Raw genomic sequence first — 17,207 nt, 5'->3', positions numbered from 1 at the left:
ATGCTAGCAAGGGACCAAGAGCAAGCTTGGCTTCCTTCCAGCAGAATCCCACACACTCAGAGGCCTCCCAGGTACCTCTGCTGCTTGAGCACTCTAAAGAACAGGTGGACCTGATACTTAGATTTACCTGAAAACCGAGTTGCCCTGTCCACCCAGGGAACAGACCCTGCTGTATGCTCACTACTGAAGAGAACCAAGGTATGGGGCAGAAGAGCTGCCCTTCCTCCATTCCCCAATCCCTTCCAGCCTTTCCAAGGGTTCCTGAGAGGTAAGGAAGAGGGAAGGTTGGCCCTAAATGAACTGTAGGGCAAAGAGACAATGTATATAAATATAAATATATAGGCTGTATATATATTATAAATATCTATATATGTATATATGTACATGCGCAAGGGGGTTGATGGCAGCTGTGTTCCAGGATGGGGAGCAGAGAGGCCATCACAACAGTCATTGGAAGTTGAGAGTCCTGGTGTTGGGGATATAGAGGGACTGGGTCTGGCGGCTGCGTTGGCTGCGTTGTGGAGTGGCATTGAGGACATCCACACTCTTACGGCTGGAGCATACTACATCAGCCACGAAGCTGGTGCAGTCACTGCAGACATCCTTCAGGACACAGCCATGGGCATAGATGTGGGGGAACTCCTCCTCTACGCTCCGCCACTTTGGTCCTTGCAGGGATCTAAGATGGAGAGATGCCAGGAGAGAACCATGAGAAGAGAGAACCCTATTTAGGCCAGGATCCTCCAGAGGCCTTGTCCTGCTACTCCAAAATCCCAAACCTTGCTTTTTATGTCTGCAGTCACCCCTCCAAGCTGCCTACTGCCTTTTCTCTCCTTCCCATGACTCATCCACAGGAGTCTGACTGAGCACACCTGCCCTTCCTCACCTGGCATTGAGGGCCTGAGCCCAGACACCTAAGCTCAGTTCCCTACAACGCTGCCTCCAGAGCCCTGCCAAGTGACTTGACTGTCCCTTGGAGGAATCCTCACTGTGCCATAGGCACCTGCCCTAGTTTCCTGGTTATTTTCAGTTCCTCACTACCACAGGATACCAGCAACAAGGCAACAGAACATACTGGAAGGCATCTCTCCTCAGCATTGGTGTGGCTTTGGTAGTTGGCACCTTCTGAAGACTCTCAAAGCCGAGTGTGTAGACAGGGATGTGTGCACACTTCTTGGAAGGCATCTTCATCTGCAACACAGGGAAGAATGTGGACAAAGTTCCTCACCAACCATCCAGGCACCCCTGGGGGCCTAGAGACCCAAGGTGGCACCCCATACACTCATCTGAGGGCCCAGCATAGGCTCCTCCCTCGTCACACCCCAACTACATTTCATGCTCATCCAAACTGTAACTTCTTAGGGTTTGGGAACTATTTTATGCCACAATGGGTGTAATTTTAGGTTCTGCACACAACCAGTATTTCACATTGACAAGGATGGAGTGTTCCTGTGGTCCAGGGACAGATTAGAGAATTTGAGAAATGTAGGTTCCTCTCTCTGCGCTGAGGCATGACGGTCAGTACACTTCCAAGGGCTTCTGTCCTTTACCTCTAAGTGGAAGCTAGCATCCAAAATGCAGCATGGTCTTGCTGAAAGCTTTCTCATGTCAAAAGGAGGATTTTTTTAGGCGAGAGAAAAGCTGTGGGTCTCCAGCCTACTCACATGGAATACTTAAAAACTGTTAAAATGTTTTATTTATTTTTACTTTATGTGTATGGGTGTTTGGCCTGCATTTATGTCTGTGCACTATATGCATGCAGTGCCCTTGGGAGACAGAAGAGAGTGTCAGATCTTCTGGAACTGGAGTTACAAACTTGTTAGCTGTCATGTAAGTTCTGGGAACCAAACCCAGGTCCTCTGCAAGAGCAGCAAGTGCTCTTAACTTCTAAGCCATCTGTCTATCACCTTAAAAACAAGATTTAAGACTACTTATGAGGACTGGGCACAGTGGTGCACACATATAATCCTAGTACTCAAGGCAGAGGCAGGCATATTTCTGAGTTCAAAGCAAGTTTGCTCTACATAGCCAGTTCCAGGCCAGCCAGTGCTATACACAGCAAGACCTTGTCTCAAAAATATAAAAGAAAATACTACCTATGAGTGTTTTAAGAAACTGTAGTCTTGGCCAGGCATAGTGAGTTCCAGATCAGCTAGGGTTACATAGTGAGACCCTGCCTAAAAGAAACACCAAACAAACAACAAAAGAAAACAAACTGTCTAGTGTATGGTCCTTCCTGTAATTCCAGCACGTGGAAGGCAGAGACAGGAGGAACTGGAGTTCAAAGTCATCCTCAGATACATAGAGAGTTTAAAGTCAGCCTAGACTTTATATATCTTACAAGCAAATACACTAATTGCAGTCTTGAGAAGTGTAAGAACAGATTCTTAGAGGGGAATGGATGAAATGCCTCATAAGAGGGCGACTGTCCAACACGTCCAATTGCAAACAGCAGTATCCCTATCCCACATCACCGAGACCTGAAGGTTCCCTGAATCCTCACCTTCACACTGCAGGAAGTGCACACAGCTCTGGAAGGAACAGAGAGAAAGCAAGATCAGTGTCAGGAAGGCCTAGGAAGGAAAAACCCCCTCCTCCTGCCTTCCTTATCTGCTGCACACATCTGAGTCAGCCAGCCTTGCTTTTGGCCACATCCCTGGTCACTCAGTACTTCACCTTCACTTTACTCTGGAATCTTTCATCTTCCTGGAGCACATTCATTTACCTCTGCCTCTTATCTCTCTGGGGAGTATCTTCTGCCTTTCACCATAGAAGCACCATCTAAGTAGAATGGCTTCGAGTAAGGTGTTCAGCTTTATATAGCAATTAGCATTTTAAAGTTCCCACATCCAATTTCAGAAGTAAATGCCTGCCAGGTGTGGTGACACAAACCTATAGTTCTAGCACTGAGGCTGGAGGATTAAGTTTGAGGCTAGCCTAAGCTATATAGTGAGGTCCTGTCTCATTAAAAAGAAAACAAAAACAAATTCCCTCTTGTAAAAAATTCAACCCTAGCCGAGCAGTGATGGCGCATGCCTGTAATCCCAGCACTGGGGAGGCAGAGGCAGGCGGATCTCTGTGAGTTCGAGGCCAGCCTGGTCTCCAGAGCGAGTTCCAGGACAGGCTCCAAAGCTACACAGAGAAACCCTGTCTTGAAACAAATCAAAACAAAAAAACCTTCATTCTCAGAATAAGCAGGGAGATGTAGCGAGGGGCTGCATTTTGACAATCCATGCTTTAGGATTAGGATGAGGCTAGTTCTTTTCCAAGCTTTGTTCTTCCTTTTGCATGCCTGCTCCGTGCTCAAGGACATCCCGGAGGCATCTCCAGGTCTCTCTGCTGCTCTCTCCTCTCCTAACCCCTCTCTAAGATCTCCAGTGCCCCGGCCTCCTGCCCCAGCTCCAGTTGGTGAGCAGAAACTCCCAAGGCCAGCACAAGCTCCCTCATCTGCCTCCTTCAGCTGCCTGTGCCCAGTGTCTTAAAGACTGTTGTTTTATAACCTTTGATTGTTTGGGGCTGTTTCAGCCAGAAAGTGGAAGTTACCCCATCTTGGCTAAACATGGGTGTCCCTTCACTATTTAAATTTAACCTAAGCCAGATGTGGTGGCATGTGCCTTTAATCCCAGCTCTTTGGAGGCAAAGGCAGGCAGATCTCTATGGGTTCCTTCCCTGGTCTACATAGTGAGTTCCAGGGCTCCATAGTAAGACAAAACAAAACCAACCAAACAAATATAAATAAATAAATGTAACCTAAACAAAGCATGGTGGCACTAACCTACAGTCTCTACTACTTAAGCAGCTAAAGCAGGCAGATCATGAGCTTGAGGCCAGTCTGGGGTGTACAGTGAGACCCTGTCTCAGAGGTTGGGGACGACAGGAAGGAAGAAGAAAAGACTGAATTGGCTGGGTGTGGTGAAGCATCCCCCTTGTTAGTCTGTCTGCTGATAAAGGCTCACCTCTTGCAGAACAGACAGGTCGGCGGCCAGGAGAACAGGGGAAACTTGGTTCTGCAGCAGCAACAGATCTGCGGGAGAGGCGAGGTTAGAGCGTGGCTATGGAAGGCCACCGGAGTCCAAGCCCAGTCCCAACAAGTGCTTGCCTCGGGGCTTCTACCCAACCACCCAGACACCTGGTGCCACCCTCTGTTGATGAGAACAGCCCCTGCCCTGCTGCCCAGGGCATCCAAGTCTCACCTTCCCCCTCTTAAGGCTGCTAAAGAGCTCCTTGTCCTGAAGAAACTTCTCCATCTCTGCCTTCACCAGCACTCGGCGCACATCCACCACCTCCTCCACAGTCAGAGCCAAGCTCTCCACAGGGTGGCTGAACTCCTGGGGGCAAAGGGTAGGTAGGGTCCTGCTTGCTCAACATCCTGGGGATCCCACAGTTACCTGGTCTCAGTCCAAATAACCTGGCTACTTACTAAAGTATGTGAATCAGCTCACTCACTACCGGGGGCTGGATCTGCTTCAAGGAGGCCCTGCTGATGTAGCAAGGTTCTCCAGTGCCAGGGCCCCAGGACCCCATCCCTTGTCCTCACTGACCCCATGCCAGAAAACTCCATCTCCTGCTTGCAAACACACACCATGGCTCCAGCCTTCTCCACTGAATCTGCCCACCCCGCTCTGCCCCTGATCTGTACTGTCCCCAGAAGCCCTGGGAATCATCTGCCCTACCTAACCCCGAGTGTGCTCTTTTGTACTCAGCAGGCCATCTGCCCTAACTGGCAGTATGGTGAGTGATCCTGGTTTAACCTTACTAGTGTGTGGCATAAGACTAGACACTAGCCAGGCAGGTGGTGGCGCACGCCTTTAATCCCAGCACGCGGGAGGCAGAGCCAGGCGGATCGCTGTGAGTTTGAGGCCAGCCTGGGCTACCAAGTGAGCTCCAGGAAAGGCGCAAAACTACACAGAGAAACTCTGTCTCGAAAAACCAAAAAAAAAAAAAAAAGACTAGACACTAAACCTTCTAAGCCTATTTTTTCTGTAAAATGGGGCTGCTTCAGCTCCCTTGAGGCAATACAACATACAATTCTTTTGTTTTGTTTTTGTTTGTTTGTTTTGTTTTGGTGCCTTTCCTGGATCTCGATCCGTAGAGCAGTCTGGCCTCGGACTCACAAAGATCCGCCTGGCTCTGCCTCCAGAGTACTGGGATTAAAGGTGTGTGCCACCACTGCCGGCTCAACATACAATTCTTTTTTTTTTTCCCAGAGCTGAGGACCGAACCCAGAGCCTTGTGCTTGCTCTACCACTGAGCTAAATCCCCAAACCCTCAACATACAATTCTTAACATGGTACCAGGAACACTAGCTCTTGTTCGTGGAGGCAGATGGGGAACAGCATTCTGGGTGCCATAAGGATGGTAACTGGATGTTTTTTCTAGGATGTGCATTGGTAGTCCTGTGCAGGGCTACTTAGTCCTGGAACAGCACCGGGCATTTCTGCATGTCCCACAGGATCTGAGGCCCCAGGACTTCCAGCGTCTTTCTATTGTTAGTATTTACAGTCAGGAGTTCCCATGTCCAAGCAGAGGTTAGCAGCTACCTCTCAGTGGCTAGGGCAGAACTAAAAGCCACCAGGTTCTCTGATTTTGATAGCCTAACTTTCAGAAAGTACTTTTTGAGATCCCAGAACTGAAAGGCTACTGTGGGACTTGTGGAATTTTAAAACATGCCCCTTCCTTCCTGGAACAAGAAATGGTCCTTAATTTTCTAGCCTTAAGAAATGGCTAGATGGGCTGGGCGGTGGTGGCACACGCCTTCAATCCCAGCACTCGTGAGACAGAGGCAGGCGGATCTCTGTGAGTTCAAGGCCAGCCTGGTCTACAGAGCAAGTTCCACGACAGGCTCTGAAGCCACACAGAGAAACCCTGTCTCGAAAAACAAAGAAATGGTTAGACTTGTTAACACTTGCAGTGCATAGTGAGAGTGTGTCAATGCAGACACTTGGTCATAAAATATGCTGTGGCTTTCAGCTGCCATAGTATGCAATCCCTGTTTATATTCTACCTGAAACCTCAGGAAGACAATAGCCATACCCCCTAGTTAAATTGCTTCTGAGGCAGAAGTAGAGCAAAGCAAGTTTGAAGCTAGCCTAGGCTATGTGATTTGTTCCAGGCCAACCTGGGCTATATAATTTGCTCCAGGCCAGCCTGAGGTAGAACATGAGACTGTCTCAAAAATAAAAATAAAGGAGCTGGAGAGATGGCTCAGTAGATAAGAACACTGGCTATTCTTCCAGAGGACCCAGGTTCAATTCCTAGCACCCATATGGTGGCTCACAACCATCTGTAACTCCAGTCCCAGAGAATCTAACCCACCTCTTCTGGTCTCACAGGCATGGCATGCATGTGGTACACAGACTTTCATGCAGACAAAACATCCAAACACATATGACAAATAAGTAAAAAACAAATGAATAAGTGTGTTTTTAAGAGCTGATGCTTCTGAAATTTTAATGCTCAGAAACTGTAAGAGAATGTTTATTATTTTTTTTAAGATTTATTTATTTATTATGTATACAGTGTTTTGCCTACATGCATGCCAGAAGAGGGCACTAGATCTCATTGTAGGTGGTTGTGAGCTACCATATGGTTGCTGGGATTTGAACTCATGACCTCTAGAAGAGCAGATGGTGCTCTTAACCTCTGAGCCATCTCTCCAGCCAGAGAATGTTTATTATTTTAAGTTGCCAAATTGAGAAGTCATTTTTTTGTTTGTTTTGTTTTTGTTTTTTGAGACATGGTTTCTCTGTATAGCCGTAGTTATCCTGGAACTCACTTTGTAGACCAGGATGTCCTTAAACCCACAGAGATCCACCTGCTTCTGCCTCCCAAGTGCTGGAGCTAAAGGCATGCGCCACTACTGTCCAGCTAAAAACAGTTCCTTAACGTGTATTAATCTTATGTGTGTGTATATGTGTGTATAAGTTAAATGGCAACTTTTTGAAGGCATTCTCTCATTCTACCATATGGACATTACCTTTCAATTAATGTTAATGAGGGGGCTGGAGCAATGGGTCAGGAATTAGCATCACTTACTGTTCTCTCAGAGGGACTCAGGTTCAGTTCCCAGAACCCACAGATTGGCTCACTCTCATCTGGAATGACAGTTCCAGGGGATCTGATGCCTTCTGACCTTGGCAGGCACCAGGCATGCACATGGTGCACAGACATCATACATGCAGGCGAAGTACTCAAATAAATAAATAGCCTTATTCTTACATAGAACTTACACTTTTTAAAGCATTTTAACATGTTTTAATCCAAGCCTCATGAGATGATAGTGTCACCCCACAGTTAATCTCCCTTCACACACATGTAGGATGCCCTGTAGACTATCATCAGCTTTTACCTGTTACTTCATTTGATAAATCTGCACAGTGAAATTCAGGCCCAAGTCAGGGCTCCAAGGCAGAGTATCAGTTCTTCACACAAACACAAAACTCCTAGCTGATAGGAACCAGCATGTCAAAGTCTCAGCCAACAGCACATTCCCTGAAACACTGTATTGCCCTCAAATCCCACAATTCAGGGTTCATTATCCTGACCACCCTTGGAATTGAACAAAGAGCACTTTAGGCCAGGGGCAAATGGTTGAAAGACAATTCTCTGGGTTTGGGGTCGCAGTACCAATGTGCACCGGCAAGTGGCAGCAAAGAGCAATCTCCCCAGATACAGGGAACTGGACCCTGGTACCCTCAAAGACAAAGCCAGTCACATCCTGAGGAATGCTGCCCATCTCTCTCTTGAGCATCAGGCTAGTGAAAGGTTAAAGATGATGCTGAAGAGGCCATCCAGGGCAACCTACCCTGTCACTTACCAGCCACAGGTGTCTGGTATCTGGTGCAGAGGCCTCCGGTTTATCTGCTGAGCTCAAGCTGCTGGGCAAGGCGGAGCTGAGGTAAGGCTGGGACTGGCCACTCACAGGACAGAAAACTGGAGAAAGAACACAGGCCCGTTGGGACCACCCGGCAGGAGTGCTGTGCCACGTGGACAATGGGACAGCATGTATGTCCCAGTGGGGAGAGGGAACGAGCCAAAGTCAAGCCGAAAGAGTTCGAGTTGGTTCTGCGGTTGAGAGCGCTTATTCTTGCAGAGGAACTAGGTTCAATTCCCAGTACCTACATGGTGGATCACAACCATCTGTGACTCCAATTCCAAGGAATCCTAAACCCTCCTCTGACCTCATCAGGTACCAGGCATCCATGTGATACACAGACATACACAAACATGGTACACATACATGCAAAAAACACCCATACTCATAAGATAAAGATTAAGTTAAAAATTTTAAAATTACTTTTAAAATTTTGTAAGGAAGCTACATGACAGAAACCCACATTCTGCCAGAGTTTGTACTTCCTGATATCAAAACATATGCTCAGGGTTGCACTCCGTGCTGAACACTGCATTCTGCTCATCAACTGTCGTTATAAATTAGCCAATCATGCAAGAGCATGAGACCAAGCTCTGACCACTCAGAGGCACAGGACTCCTTTAGAAATAAAAACTGAGCCTGGTGTGGTGGCCCATATCTTTAATCCTAGCACTCAGGAGGTAGAGACAGGCAGATCTCTGAGTGTGAGGCCAGCCTGGTCTACAGAGCAAGTTCCAGGACAGCTGGGGCTGTTCCACAGAGAAACCCTGTCTTGAAAAACAAAACAACACACACAAAAAGAAAGAAAGAAAAAGAAGAAGAACTAAAAGCTCACTGGGGTCGCCTCTTGATTTGACATGGCCGTGCAGCCTCCTGCAGAACTGAAATGTTTTGGCTTGCCCAAACCCTCTGGATTGTATGGTCATGTTCGTGGGACCCCAGACCCATTTCTAACACTGACAGCTCTTTATGTAAGTCTAGCCACTGACTGATGGGACTAACCCCTGTGCACCCAGGCCAGAGGGGTTATTTCTAGCTTGAGTCCTCTGGTGGAGGACAGTGGCTGGTGACAGGTCAGGTGCTTCAAGAGCCCAGCTGTGCACAGAAAAAAGAAAGAAAGAGATGCCAGCCTCCTTACTACATCTCAGGATACCACCACTAACAACTATCCCTATGGAACAGAATCATGAGAATTTGAATTCTCTTTAAAAAGATTTACTTAGCTTTCTTCCTTTCTTTGTCGTCTTCTTTTTTTTTTTTCTCTTCAGGACAGGGTTTCTCTGTATATCCCTGGCCATCCTGGAACTCGCTCTGTAGAACAGGCTGGCCATGAGCTCAGAGATCCACCTGCCTCTGCCTCCCAAGTGCTGAGATCAAATGTGCGCACCACCAAACCTGGCCTGATTTACTTATTTTTATTCTATGTGTATGAGTATATATATGTATGTGTACCACTTGTGTGCCTGGTGCCCATAGAGGCCAGAGGAGGGCATTGGATTCCCTGTAACTGGAATTAAGAGATGGTTATAAGTCACCATGTGAGTGTTGGGAATCATACTCTGCAAGAGCAGCAAGTACTCTTAACCACAGAGCCATCTCTCCACCCCCTAAGGATGCAGAAATGTTTTGCTATGAATATGAGTTGGTTAGCTGGTTTTAAAAAAAAAACTCCACTGAAAGCAGGGATGCATGCTTTAGGTGGTGAGAGACTCAGCACTATCCTTGCAGGCACAAGCTACACACCGTGGGTACCTGCCTGCTCGAGGAAGATGTGAGGCTGTAACACCAAGTCCATGGAAATGAAAAGAGCAGCCGGTGTGAAGACTTACCCTGGTCTTGGGTGCTGGGTCTCCAGGAGTGCATGCTGCCCGCTCTGGCCCGAGGTGGCTCCATCCCTCCTGGGGGCTGAGCAACTGACTGCAAGCCAGAGACCATCTCACTCCGAAGCTGAGCTAGGTCATGCTCCGAAAAAGAGCGGTCCCGCTTCAGGGTCACCTCTCCACAGGGGGACTCTTCTTCCTGAAAGCACACCAGGCACAGCTCCTTCCAGACTGCCGCCGCCCCCTCCCGACTGCTACCCCACCCTGACCACTGCCTCTAGTTCTGACCACTGCCTCCAGCACCTCTTGCTCATCCTTGGACCAAGGCAGTGGATCCAGGAGTGCTAACTAAGCCCACCAAGACCCCGCACTGTCCTCTACATATCACTAGCTCATATCTCCTATCTTCTGGACAGTTCATGGCAAGCTCTCTCTAGTCAAACCATTCCCTGAGGTCTTCCTGAAAACCCTGGAGACGACAGTTCTGGAGAAGGCTGAGCCCTCTGAGATGGCCAGCACTGAGGACATCTTCCATTCTAACGGGCCTGAGGTCCTCACCGGGGCCAGCTTCTCACGCTGACGGAGGGCTACTCAGGCTACTCCTCCGGCCACAAGAAGAAAATAACTTACCAAACAGACCCCTGTCCCATTAAGCCTTTCCCAGCCCCATCAGCACGATCTTTTGAAGAACCCCTATTCTCTGACCTCAGACGTGTTCATTTCTTCCATCTCAGCTAAGGTGGGGGCTTTAAGCAGGACCCGGGGCCGTGGACGCTGGCTTCCACTCCCAGCGTCTGTGACAGACAGGTTGATGCAGGAAGTGGACTTGATGTCCCCAGAGCAGGCATTGAGGATGCAGGGCAGAGAACCAAACCCTGAAGGCAGGAAAAACAAAGGCAGAGGTGGATGGTGAGTGGAGAGGGAGAGGAAGTGAGCAGCAAAGGCAAGGAGACCAGGGCAAGGGTGGGTGTGGGGCAGGGAGGGGAGGAGCACGAAGCCAGAGAGGATGATGAGCAAGGAAGACAAGGAGGCAGCAGGAACAGGGAAGGATGTGGAAGGGCAGGGCAGCAGTGGACAGTGAGTGGGGAGGACAAGGAGGCCAGGGCAGCAGTGGACAGTGAGTGGGGAGGACGAGGAGGCCAGGGCAGCAGTGGACAGTGAATGGGGAGATGAGGAGGCCAGGGCAGCAGTGGACAGTGAGTGGGGAGGACGAGGAAGCCAGGGCAGACGTGGACAGTGAATGGGGAGGACGAGGAGGCCAGGGCAGCAGTGGACAGTGAGTGGGGAGGACGAGGAGGCCAGGGCAGCAGTGGACAGTGAGTGGGGAGGACGAGGAGGCCAGGGAAGCAGTGGACAGTGAGTGGAGAGGATGAGGAGGCCAGGGCAGACGTGGGCCGTGAGTGGGGAGGACGAGGAGGCCAGGGCAGACGTGGGCCGTGAGTGGGGAGGACGGGAAGAAGGCCAACATGGAAGTGAGCAGCTTCCTGAGCACCAACCACTTGGTTTAATTCTCCACTTAGAAGGGGAAACCGAAGGCTGCTGAGCCAGTTAACTGTGAGTAGCTCTAGCTAGAGGAGAGCCGCCTGGCCTCCCAAAGGCCTGGCAGAAGCAGGGTTGAAGGTCACCATCCTTATTTTGCAAGGAAGAACGAGTCTCAAATATCTGAATGTATGTCTGGCTTCCAGTCACTTAGAAACTTGACTTTTATTTCATTTGACTCCCAAATGTTGAGATCTGTCATCCACTATAACAACATATAAAGGCAAAATCTGATCAAAACCTAGAGGACAGCCTTATTTCACTTCACAAGGCCATTATAACTCCTCTAAGTTTACAGTTAAAAAAAAAATTAAGGGGTCCTGGGTCCTCTACCCATACAGGACTCTCGGGGCCAACAGTCCTCAGATTTGATCAGTAGCCCCAGCAAGGCCCACTGGGGGATGTCTTCTCCCCATCACTCACCCCCGCCCTTACTCACCACGGGCACCCAGGTGCTGGGCCCCTACTGGACGAAGCCTCCGTTCCTGCTTGATTTCCTCCAGGATCTTCTCATGCAGCGTTCTCTGCTTTTGTGGTATAGGGCGAAGCCGTCTCTCCGAGACCTGTCGCCGACATGACACACTAAGTGGGAAGGGGAGGCAGGTGGTGACACGGGCCTGCTCTAGAGGAGGGACATGCTGGAGTAGTCCGGGAGACTCAGTGCGACCTCTCGGCACCTCAGAAGGAAGCACTAGCCAAGGAGGCTTTGTGCACACCTGGTGTGAGGTGTAAAAATGGCTAAAAGTTCTCCCCAAGAGGAAGAAGACACAGACCCAGAAGCCCTATGCCAGAGATCATGTCCAGCCATCCAGCCAACAGGCAAAAGAGCCCTCAATGGCCTCCCTCAGAAAGTGGACGTGACAAGACACCTCCCGGGTTGGTCACAGGAGAGTGGCAGGGCCCACAATCTCCAGAGGAGGAAGTGCAGAGCTGGTACCTGCTTTAGTGGGGGCCGAGAGCGGATGAAGTCCAGGATGAGCTCGTGTGCATCCTTCTTCACTCTGGGAGGGATGTCCCCATCAACCTGCCAGGAGAATGAGGGTCACCCTGAGCTCGCAAGGGCCAACTGCTGGTGTAAGGGTGACCAGGAGGGGCTCACACAGCCCTGACTACAGCCTCGTCTTCACAGCCAGCTTCCCTCCTATGGCCTCTGTTCCCTGGGACTCAGCGGCTTCTCTAACAGGTACACAGCAGATACGTGGGCCACATCCAGCAGTGGCTACAACGTTCAAGGTCTAGTGAGTCCTAAACTCAAATGCCTGAGCTTCCTGAACCTAAGATTCTTCAGGAAATGGGGCTGTAGGACCCATCTCAGGGGTAGTCAGAAGAGTGATACCAGTGCACATAAGGCTATGTATATGTGTGTTACATGGGAAAAGGTGGCTGGCTCTTAGGGTCCCTCCTGACCCTCAAGAACCTCCTCCTTTCCCTAATTATTATACCGTATTCCCAATACAACCAAGAGCTGTGGAAACCAGCCACATCTGCCTATTCATATCTGCAGATGAGCATCAAACTCTACTCAAGCACAAAGAACAGGGCAAGGGTGCTAGTAGAGACAGAGGGCAGGGCCACTAGTCGACGGCAGCAGGGTAAGAACTTGCAGAAGGGAACAGGGCCCGGGGTGCTGGTGGAGGACAACAGGGCGGGGGCTCACCATGACCTTGCGCAGCTTATAGTTCCTGGCACGGATGTCCTGCATCAACATCTCGAAGGGGGTGAGCTGGAACTCGGTGGGCAGCGGGTTAAACTCCTGCTCCTGCACTTTCTTCAGTTTCACCCCATGACGTAGCTCCCGCATGAGCTGGACCCAGAGCCGGGCCTGACCCAGACAAGAAATGGCCTCAGCTCTGGCACCCACAGCTCTCCCGGCACAAACCTTTCTGGGTGTATTGTGCTCTCCTCTGTCCCAGGTCAGGAGGGGTCCATGTCTTACCCAGTCTGTGTGTCCCAGGTGGTCGAGCTCGGCCAGTGGCTTCTCTACCCGTGGCTCATCTTCCCCCAGCTTCTGCAGCATCTGGGACCACATGTCTAGTTAGTGTAGAAATGGCAGAGGAGTGGACACAGCAGGACCCTGCAAATCCCATCTAGCAGGAGGCACTTCTCTAGCACTCAGCCAGCTAAAAAGGGGTCACAAAGGCACCTGGCCCAGGCATCAGAGCTTGGAAAGATCTGAGGAAACTATACCATAGCTTTGGAATGGCACAGGGAACTTTTAATCTTCTCTCTAATGGCTTCTCTTGAGCAGGGCCTGGTGAGAGAGAGCCTAGTGTCCACATGCACTGGCTCCCATCTGACCCACATGTCTCAGAGAGACACTGTCCTTCACAGGTGGTTGATGCAGAAGGAGAAGCACTCCCTGTTGCCCTCCAGATTTCAGTTCACTCAGGACACTCTGGCCAGCCCACGAGCCCACGAGCCCACCCTTTCTCGTGGCTGCTTCTCTTATGCACGACCCATACTAGAGGTCACCAAAACCCATCTCTTAGAGGCTGTGTATGCTTCCTCAGCTGCTGTTCTAAGTCTGGAGCCCAGCACAGTGTGGCAAGTGTTAGTCTTCAAGGACTGGCGGAATTGATGAAGGCAGATGACCGGAATGAGTTAACCAGCAGGAGGCTGTCCAGATATGGAGTGCTAATATCATGGTGAGGGCCCAGGAAAGATGCCAGGGACTCAGGCAACTAGGAATTTGGGGAAAGATGCCAGATTTGCTGCTTTGATGGTTCTGGGTCTAGGGGGCAGCCTGGGGCTTCTGCTTTCACTAACTCCCCACAGTAGAGAAGCATCTGCCCTTCAGCAGCACCCAATGAAGACAGAACCAGTTACCCTGGCTTTCACCTTAAGCTATTTGCCAAACTGCGTTAAGACACACTATTGTGTGGGACTCCTGGGCAAAGGGCATAGAGGATGGCTCTCCTGTCCTACTTAGAATAGCTACACCTGACCCTACGCACCTGTCCAAAATCACCAGCCCAGACAAGCCCAGGTGTGTCTGTCCAGGACCCTGTATCCCCAGCACCCATCCCCTGACTGTCTCTGGGATCAGTGGAATGGAGTGTAGAGGTATGTGCTCCTGCTAAAGCTCATTTGTCTGGGTAAGGAATTGATCTGAGCAACACAACAGACCATGTTCACAGAAGGACAAAAACCCAAGGACCACCTGCCAGCCACAGGGAGCACAGGCAGAGAGTGTCTCTGAGACGCCAGGGAGGAGCTGAGAGGGAAGAGGAGCTGAGCGGGAAGGTGGGGATGGCGCACGGAATACTGGGAGCTAAGTGGAGAGCCTCCCAAGACTGGCATGTGACAGTGGCAAGTGAGGATCAATGGGTTCAAGCTGGGTCCCAGATTCCGTCACTCAAACATCCCTGAAAGCCTATGCAGGCTCCAAGGGTCAGGATGCTAGCTATGGCCCTGCTAGGCCACAGGAAAAGGGATATGGCACAGAAAAGGGCAGGGTGGAACCAGAAACCAACATCAACTAACTTAAAAATCAACTTCTGCTACCTGAGCAAGAGAGACTGACTTGACCCTCACCTGACCTGTTCCCAGTGCCCCTTTCATCATCAGTGAAATGTTCACAGAGGCCTGGACAGCCTACTTCACAGGGGAAAAACGGTTCTCCTCCAAGGAAGAATGGAGCCAGTCACAAGATGCCAAGCCCTGACTCTGTGTCGGGGAAATCAGGACAGCCTAGAGGGAACCCAGTTTAGGAGCCGGCTGTATCCCAGACAGGCTCTGACACTGGGCTGAGGGACCCTGACTCTCAGAGGTAGCATCTGCTCATTTGTAAGACAGGAGACCACCAAAGAATGAAGTAGGACTGTGGCAAGCACAGTAAATGTCTGAGGGGTTCTCACCAGCCCACCCCAAGTCTCCAAGTCCATGGACCTGCCTGTGTGGTGCCCCAAGGGGAGAAGTGGCCGTCTTTAGCATCCCATTTTCAGAAGGAACTGGGGCTCAGAGAGGCCAGCCAGTGAGCAGTAAGCAGATCTCCCTCTTGCAGAGATGAAGGAGGGGGCAGGGAGGAAAATGGCTAATTGAGAGGCAACAGGGGTGAGGGCCAGGGGCCACTGACTGATTCCCTTCTCTGAAAACCCAGGGAAAAGAAGGCATGCAGTTAAAAATGTAGGAAACATTTTGGGCACTGCCCAGCATGGGGGAGGGGAAGTTATGGGTATTCCTAGGAAGGCGCAGTCAGGCACCAGAGACCTTAACCCCTGCTGGACATCCGAGGATGGGGCCCCATCGCCTCCCTAGTCCCATTCCCACCCGGTTTGCACCCCATGTCCCATCCATCCCCCTCACTCCACCCAGCATCAGCCCTTCCATTTGCAGCCCATATCTCACTCACCTCCTTGGCCTCCCTCACCCGGGCCAGGAAGGCACGAAGCTCCAGCGTCTCCACAAAAAGGGCCCGGCACACTGCCTGGTAGTGGGCCTGTGCGCCATGGGGGTCGGTCAGGCGAGAAGCGCACAGCCGCATGGCCTGGGCAAAGGTTCGCACGGCTCGGGGGCCGCCCTCGGCCTCCTCCTCCTCTTCTGGACCCCCATAGCCCTCATCCGCTGCTCCACAGCTGCTGTCCTCACAGTCGCTGTTGGCCATGAGGTCGATGAGCCTCTCCAGCTGTGGGCTCAGCTCTCGCTCCTCACTCTCATCTAAGCCCCAGTCCAGGGCACGGTAGATAGCGAAGCCCAGGGACTGCACCATCTAAGGGACAGAGATGTCATATGGTCAGCAGAGACAGCATTCCGAGCCACAAGGGCACTGGAGCCCACAACCAGCAGCACCCTCCATCATAAGACAGAGATGCCGCCGGGCGGTGGTGGCGCACGCCTTTAATCCCAGCACTCGGGAGGCAGAGGCAGGTGGATCTCTGTGAGTTCGAGGCCAGCCTGGTCTCCAAATTGAGTTCCAGGAAAGGCGCAAAGCTACACAGAGAAACCCTGTCTCGAAAAAACAAAACAAAAAAAGAGGCTTATAATGATGATATAGAAATATCACCTCTTGGGGTTGGAGAGATGGTTCAGCAGTTAAGAGCATAGGCTGCTCTTCTAGAGGACCTGGGTTCAATTCCCAGCACCCACATGGCAGCTCACAACTGTCTGTAACTCAAGTCCCAGGGGCTCCAACCCCCTCACACAGACACACATGCAGGTAAAACACCAATTGATATACATCAAATAAAAACAAATAAATCATTAAAAAAAAAGAAATAACACCTCTTTGCCAGAGGGGAATCACAGCACAAACCAAACATGGACCACTGTTAAAAAGATGTCCCCCAAAGAGCACAGTCACTTCAGAAAACAGGAAAATTCTTACCAATATGCATGGAACATGTGATTCAACACCTCCCCACCTCCCTGGCATTTAACCCGGAAAATGGAAAAGTACATCCACCCAAGGTTTGTTCATAAACTACTCATGTGCTCTTCGTGGGGACAGGTATGTGCCCACAGCGGGGCACTATAGAACAGGAAACAGACAAACACACATATATACCACAGATCAGCTGAAAAAATGTTATACAGTGTCGTCCTGTTACCATGACTCAAACAAGCTGAGCCCATCCACGGCAAGAGAAGTTAGTAGCCCCCTCCCTGAGCTGGGGCACAGCTGGGATGGGAAGGCTCAAGATGCCTTTTACATAAAGGAGACGACTTATCTTAACTCTGGTGCTGACTGCACAGTATGTATGACCCCCCCAAACATAATTAGGAATGAGATAACCCAGCTAAGCATTAGCTTCTCGTGTAATATAACAGGGTGGCTGAAATCAAAGGAGAAGGCCCGGTTGATGCGGTGACCACTGCTGTGATGCTGTTTAACCACTGGAGTTTTGGGAGCTGGGGGGCTTCTTTTTTTATTATTTTTATTTTTTTATTTTGCAGTGCTGGGTACCAAACCCAGGACTCCACACATGATATGAGAATACTCTACCACCATATCATACCCAGCCCTAGAGTTTAATTCT

At 50.4% G+C, this 17,207-nt stretch overlaps 1 protein-coding gene across 1 annotated transcript in view; it reads right to left on the bottom strand.

Annotated features, from left to right (window-relative positions):
* Positions 1 to 323: 323 nt before the first annotated feature.
* Spire2 (spire type actin nucleation factor 2) overlaps positions 324 to 17,207 on the bottom strand; it is a 39,559-nt gene continuing 22,675 nt past the window's right edge. Inside the window, exons 3-15 of the mRNA XM_028880900.2 lie at positions 15,584 to 15,940; positions 13,169 to 13,249; positions 12,890 to 13,054; positions 12,170 to 12,256; positions 11,672 to 11,795; positions 10,399 to 10,568; positions 9,703 to 9,892; positions 7,817 to 7,932; positions 4,194 to 4,328; positions 3,957 to 4,024; positions 2,504 to 2,531; positions 1,076 to 1,191; positions 324 to 679 (exon numbers count right to left, since the gene is read on the bottom strand). Of these exons, the coding sequence (XP_028736733.1) occupies positions 448 to 679; positions 1,076 to 1,191; positions 2,504 to 2,531; positions 3,957 to 4,024; positions 4,194 to 4,328; positions 7,817 to 7,932; positions 9,703 to 9,892; positions 10,399 to 10,568; positions 11,672 to 11,795; positions 12,170 to 12,256; positions 12,890 to 13,054; positions 13,169 to 13,249; positions 15,584 to 15,940 (1,869 nt within the window). The 3' untranslated portion in view covers positions 324 to 447. The remainder of the gene's footprint in view (positions 680 to 1,075; positions 1,192 to 2,503; positions 2,532 to 3,956; positions 4,025 to 4,193; positions 4,329 to 7,816; positions 7,933 to 9,702; positions 9,893 to 10,398; positions 10,569 to 11,671; positions 11,796 to 12,169; positions 12,257 to 12,889; positions 13,055 to 13,168; positions 13,250 to 15,583; positions 15,941 to 17,207) is intronic.

Source organism: Peromyscus leucopus, chromosome 5 (genome assembly GCF_004664715.2).
Source record: "Peromyscus leucopus breed LL Stock chromosome 5, UCI_PerLeu_2.1, whole genome shotgun sequence".
In the NCBI taxonomy this organism is placed as follows: domain Eukaryota; kingdom Metazoa; phylum Chordata; class Mammalia; order Rodentia; family Cricetidae; genus Peromyscus; species Peromyscus leucopus.
Note: the sequence above shows the minus strand (reverse complement) of the source record. Positions and strands in the feature narration are given on the sequence as shown.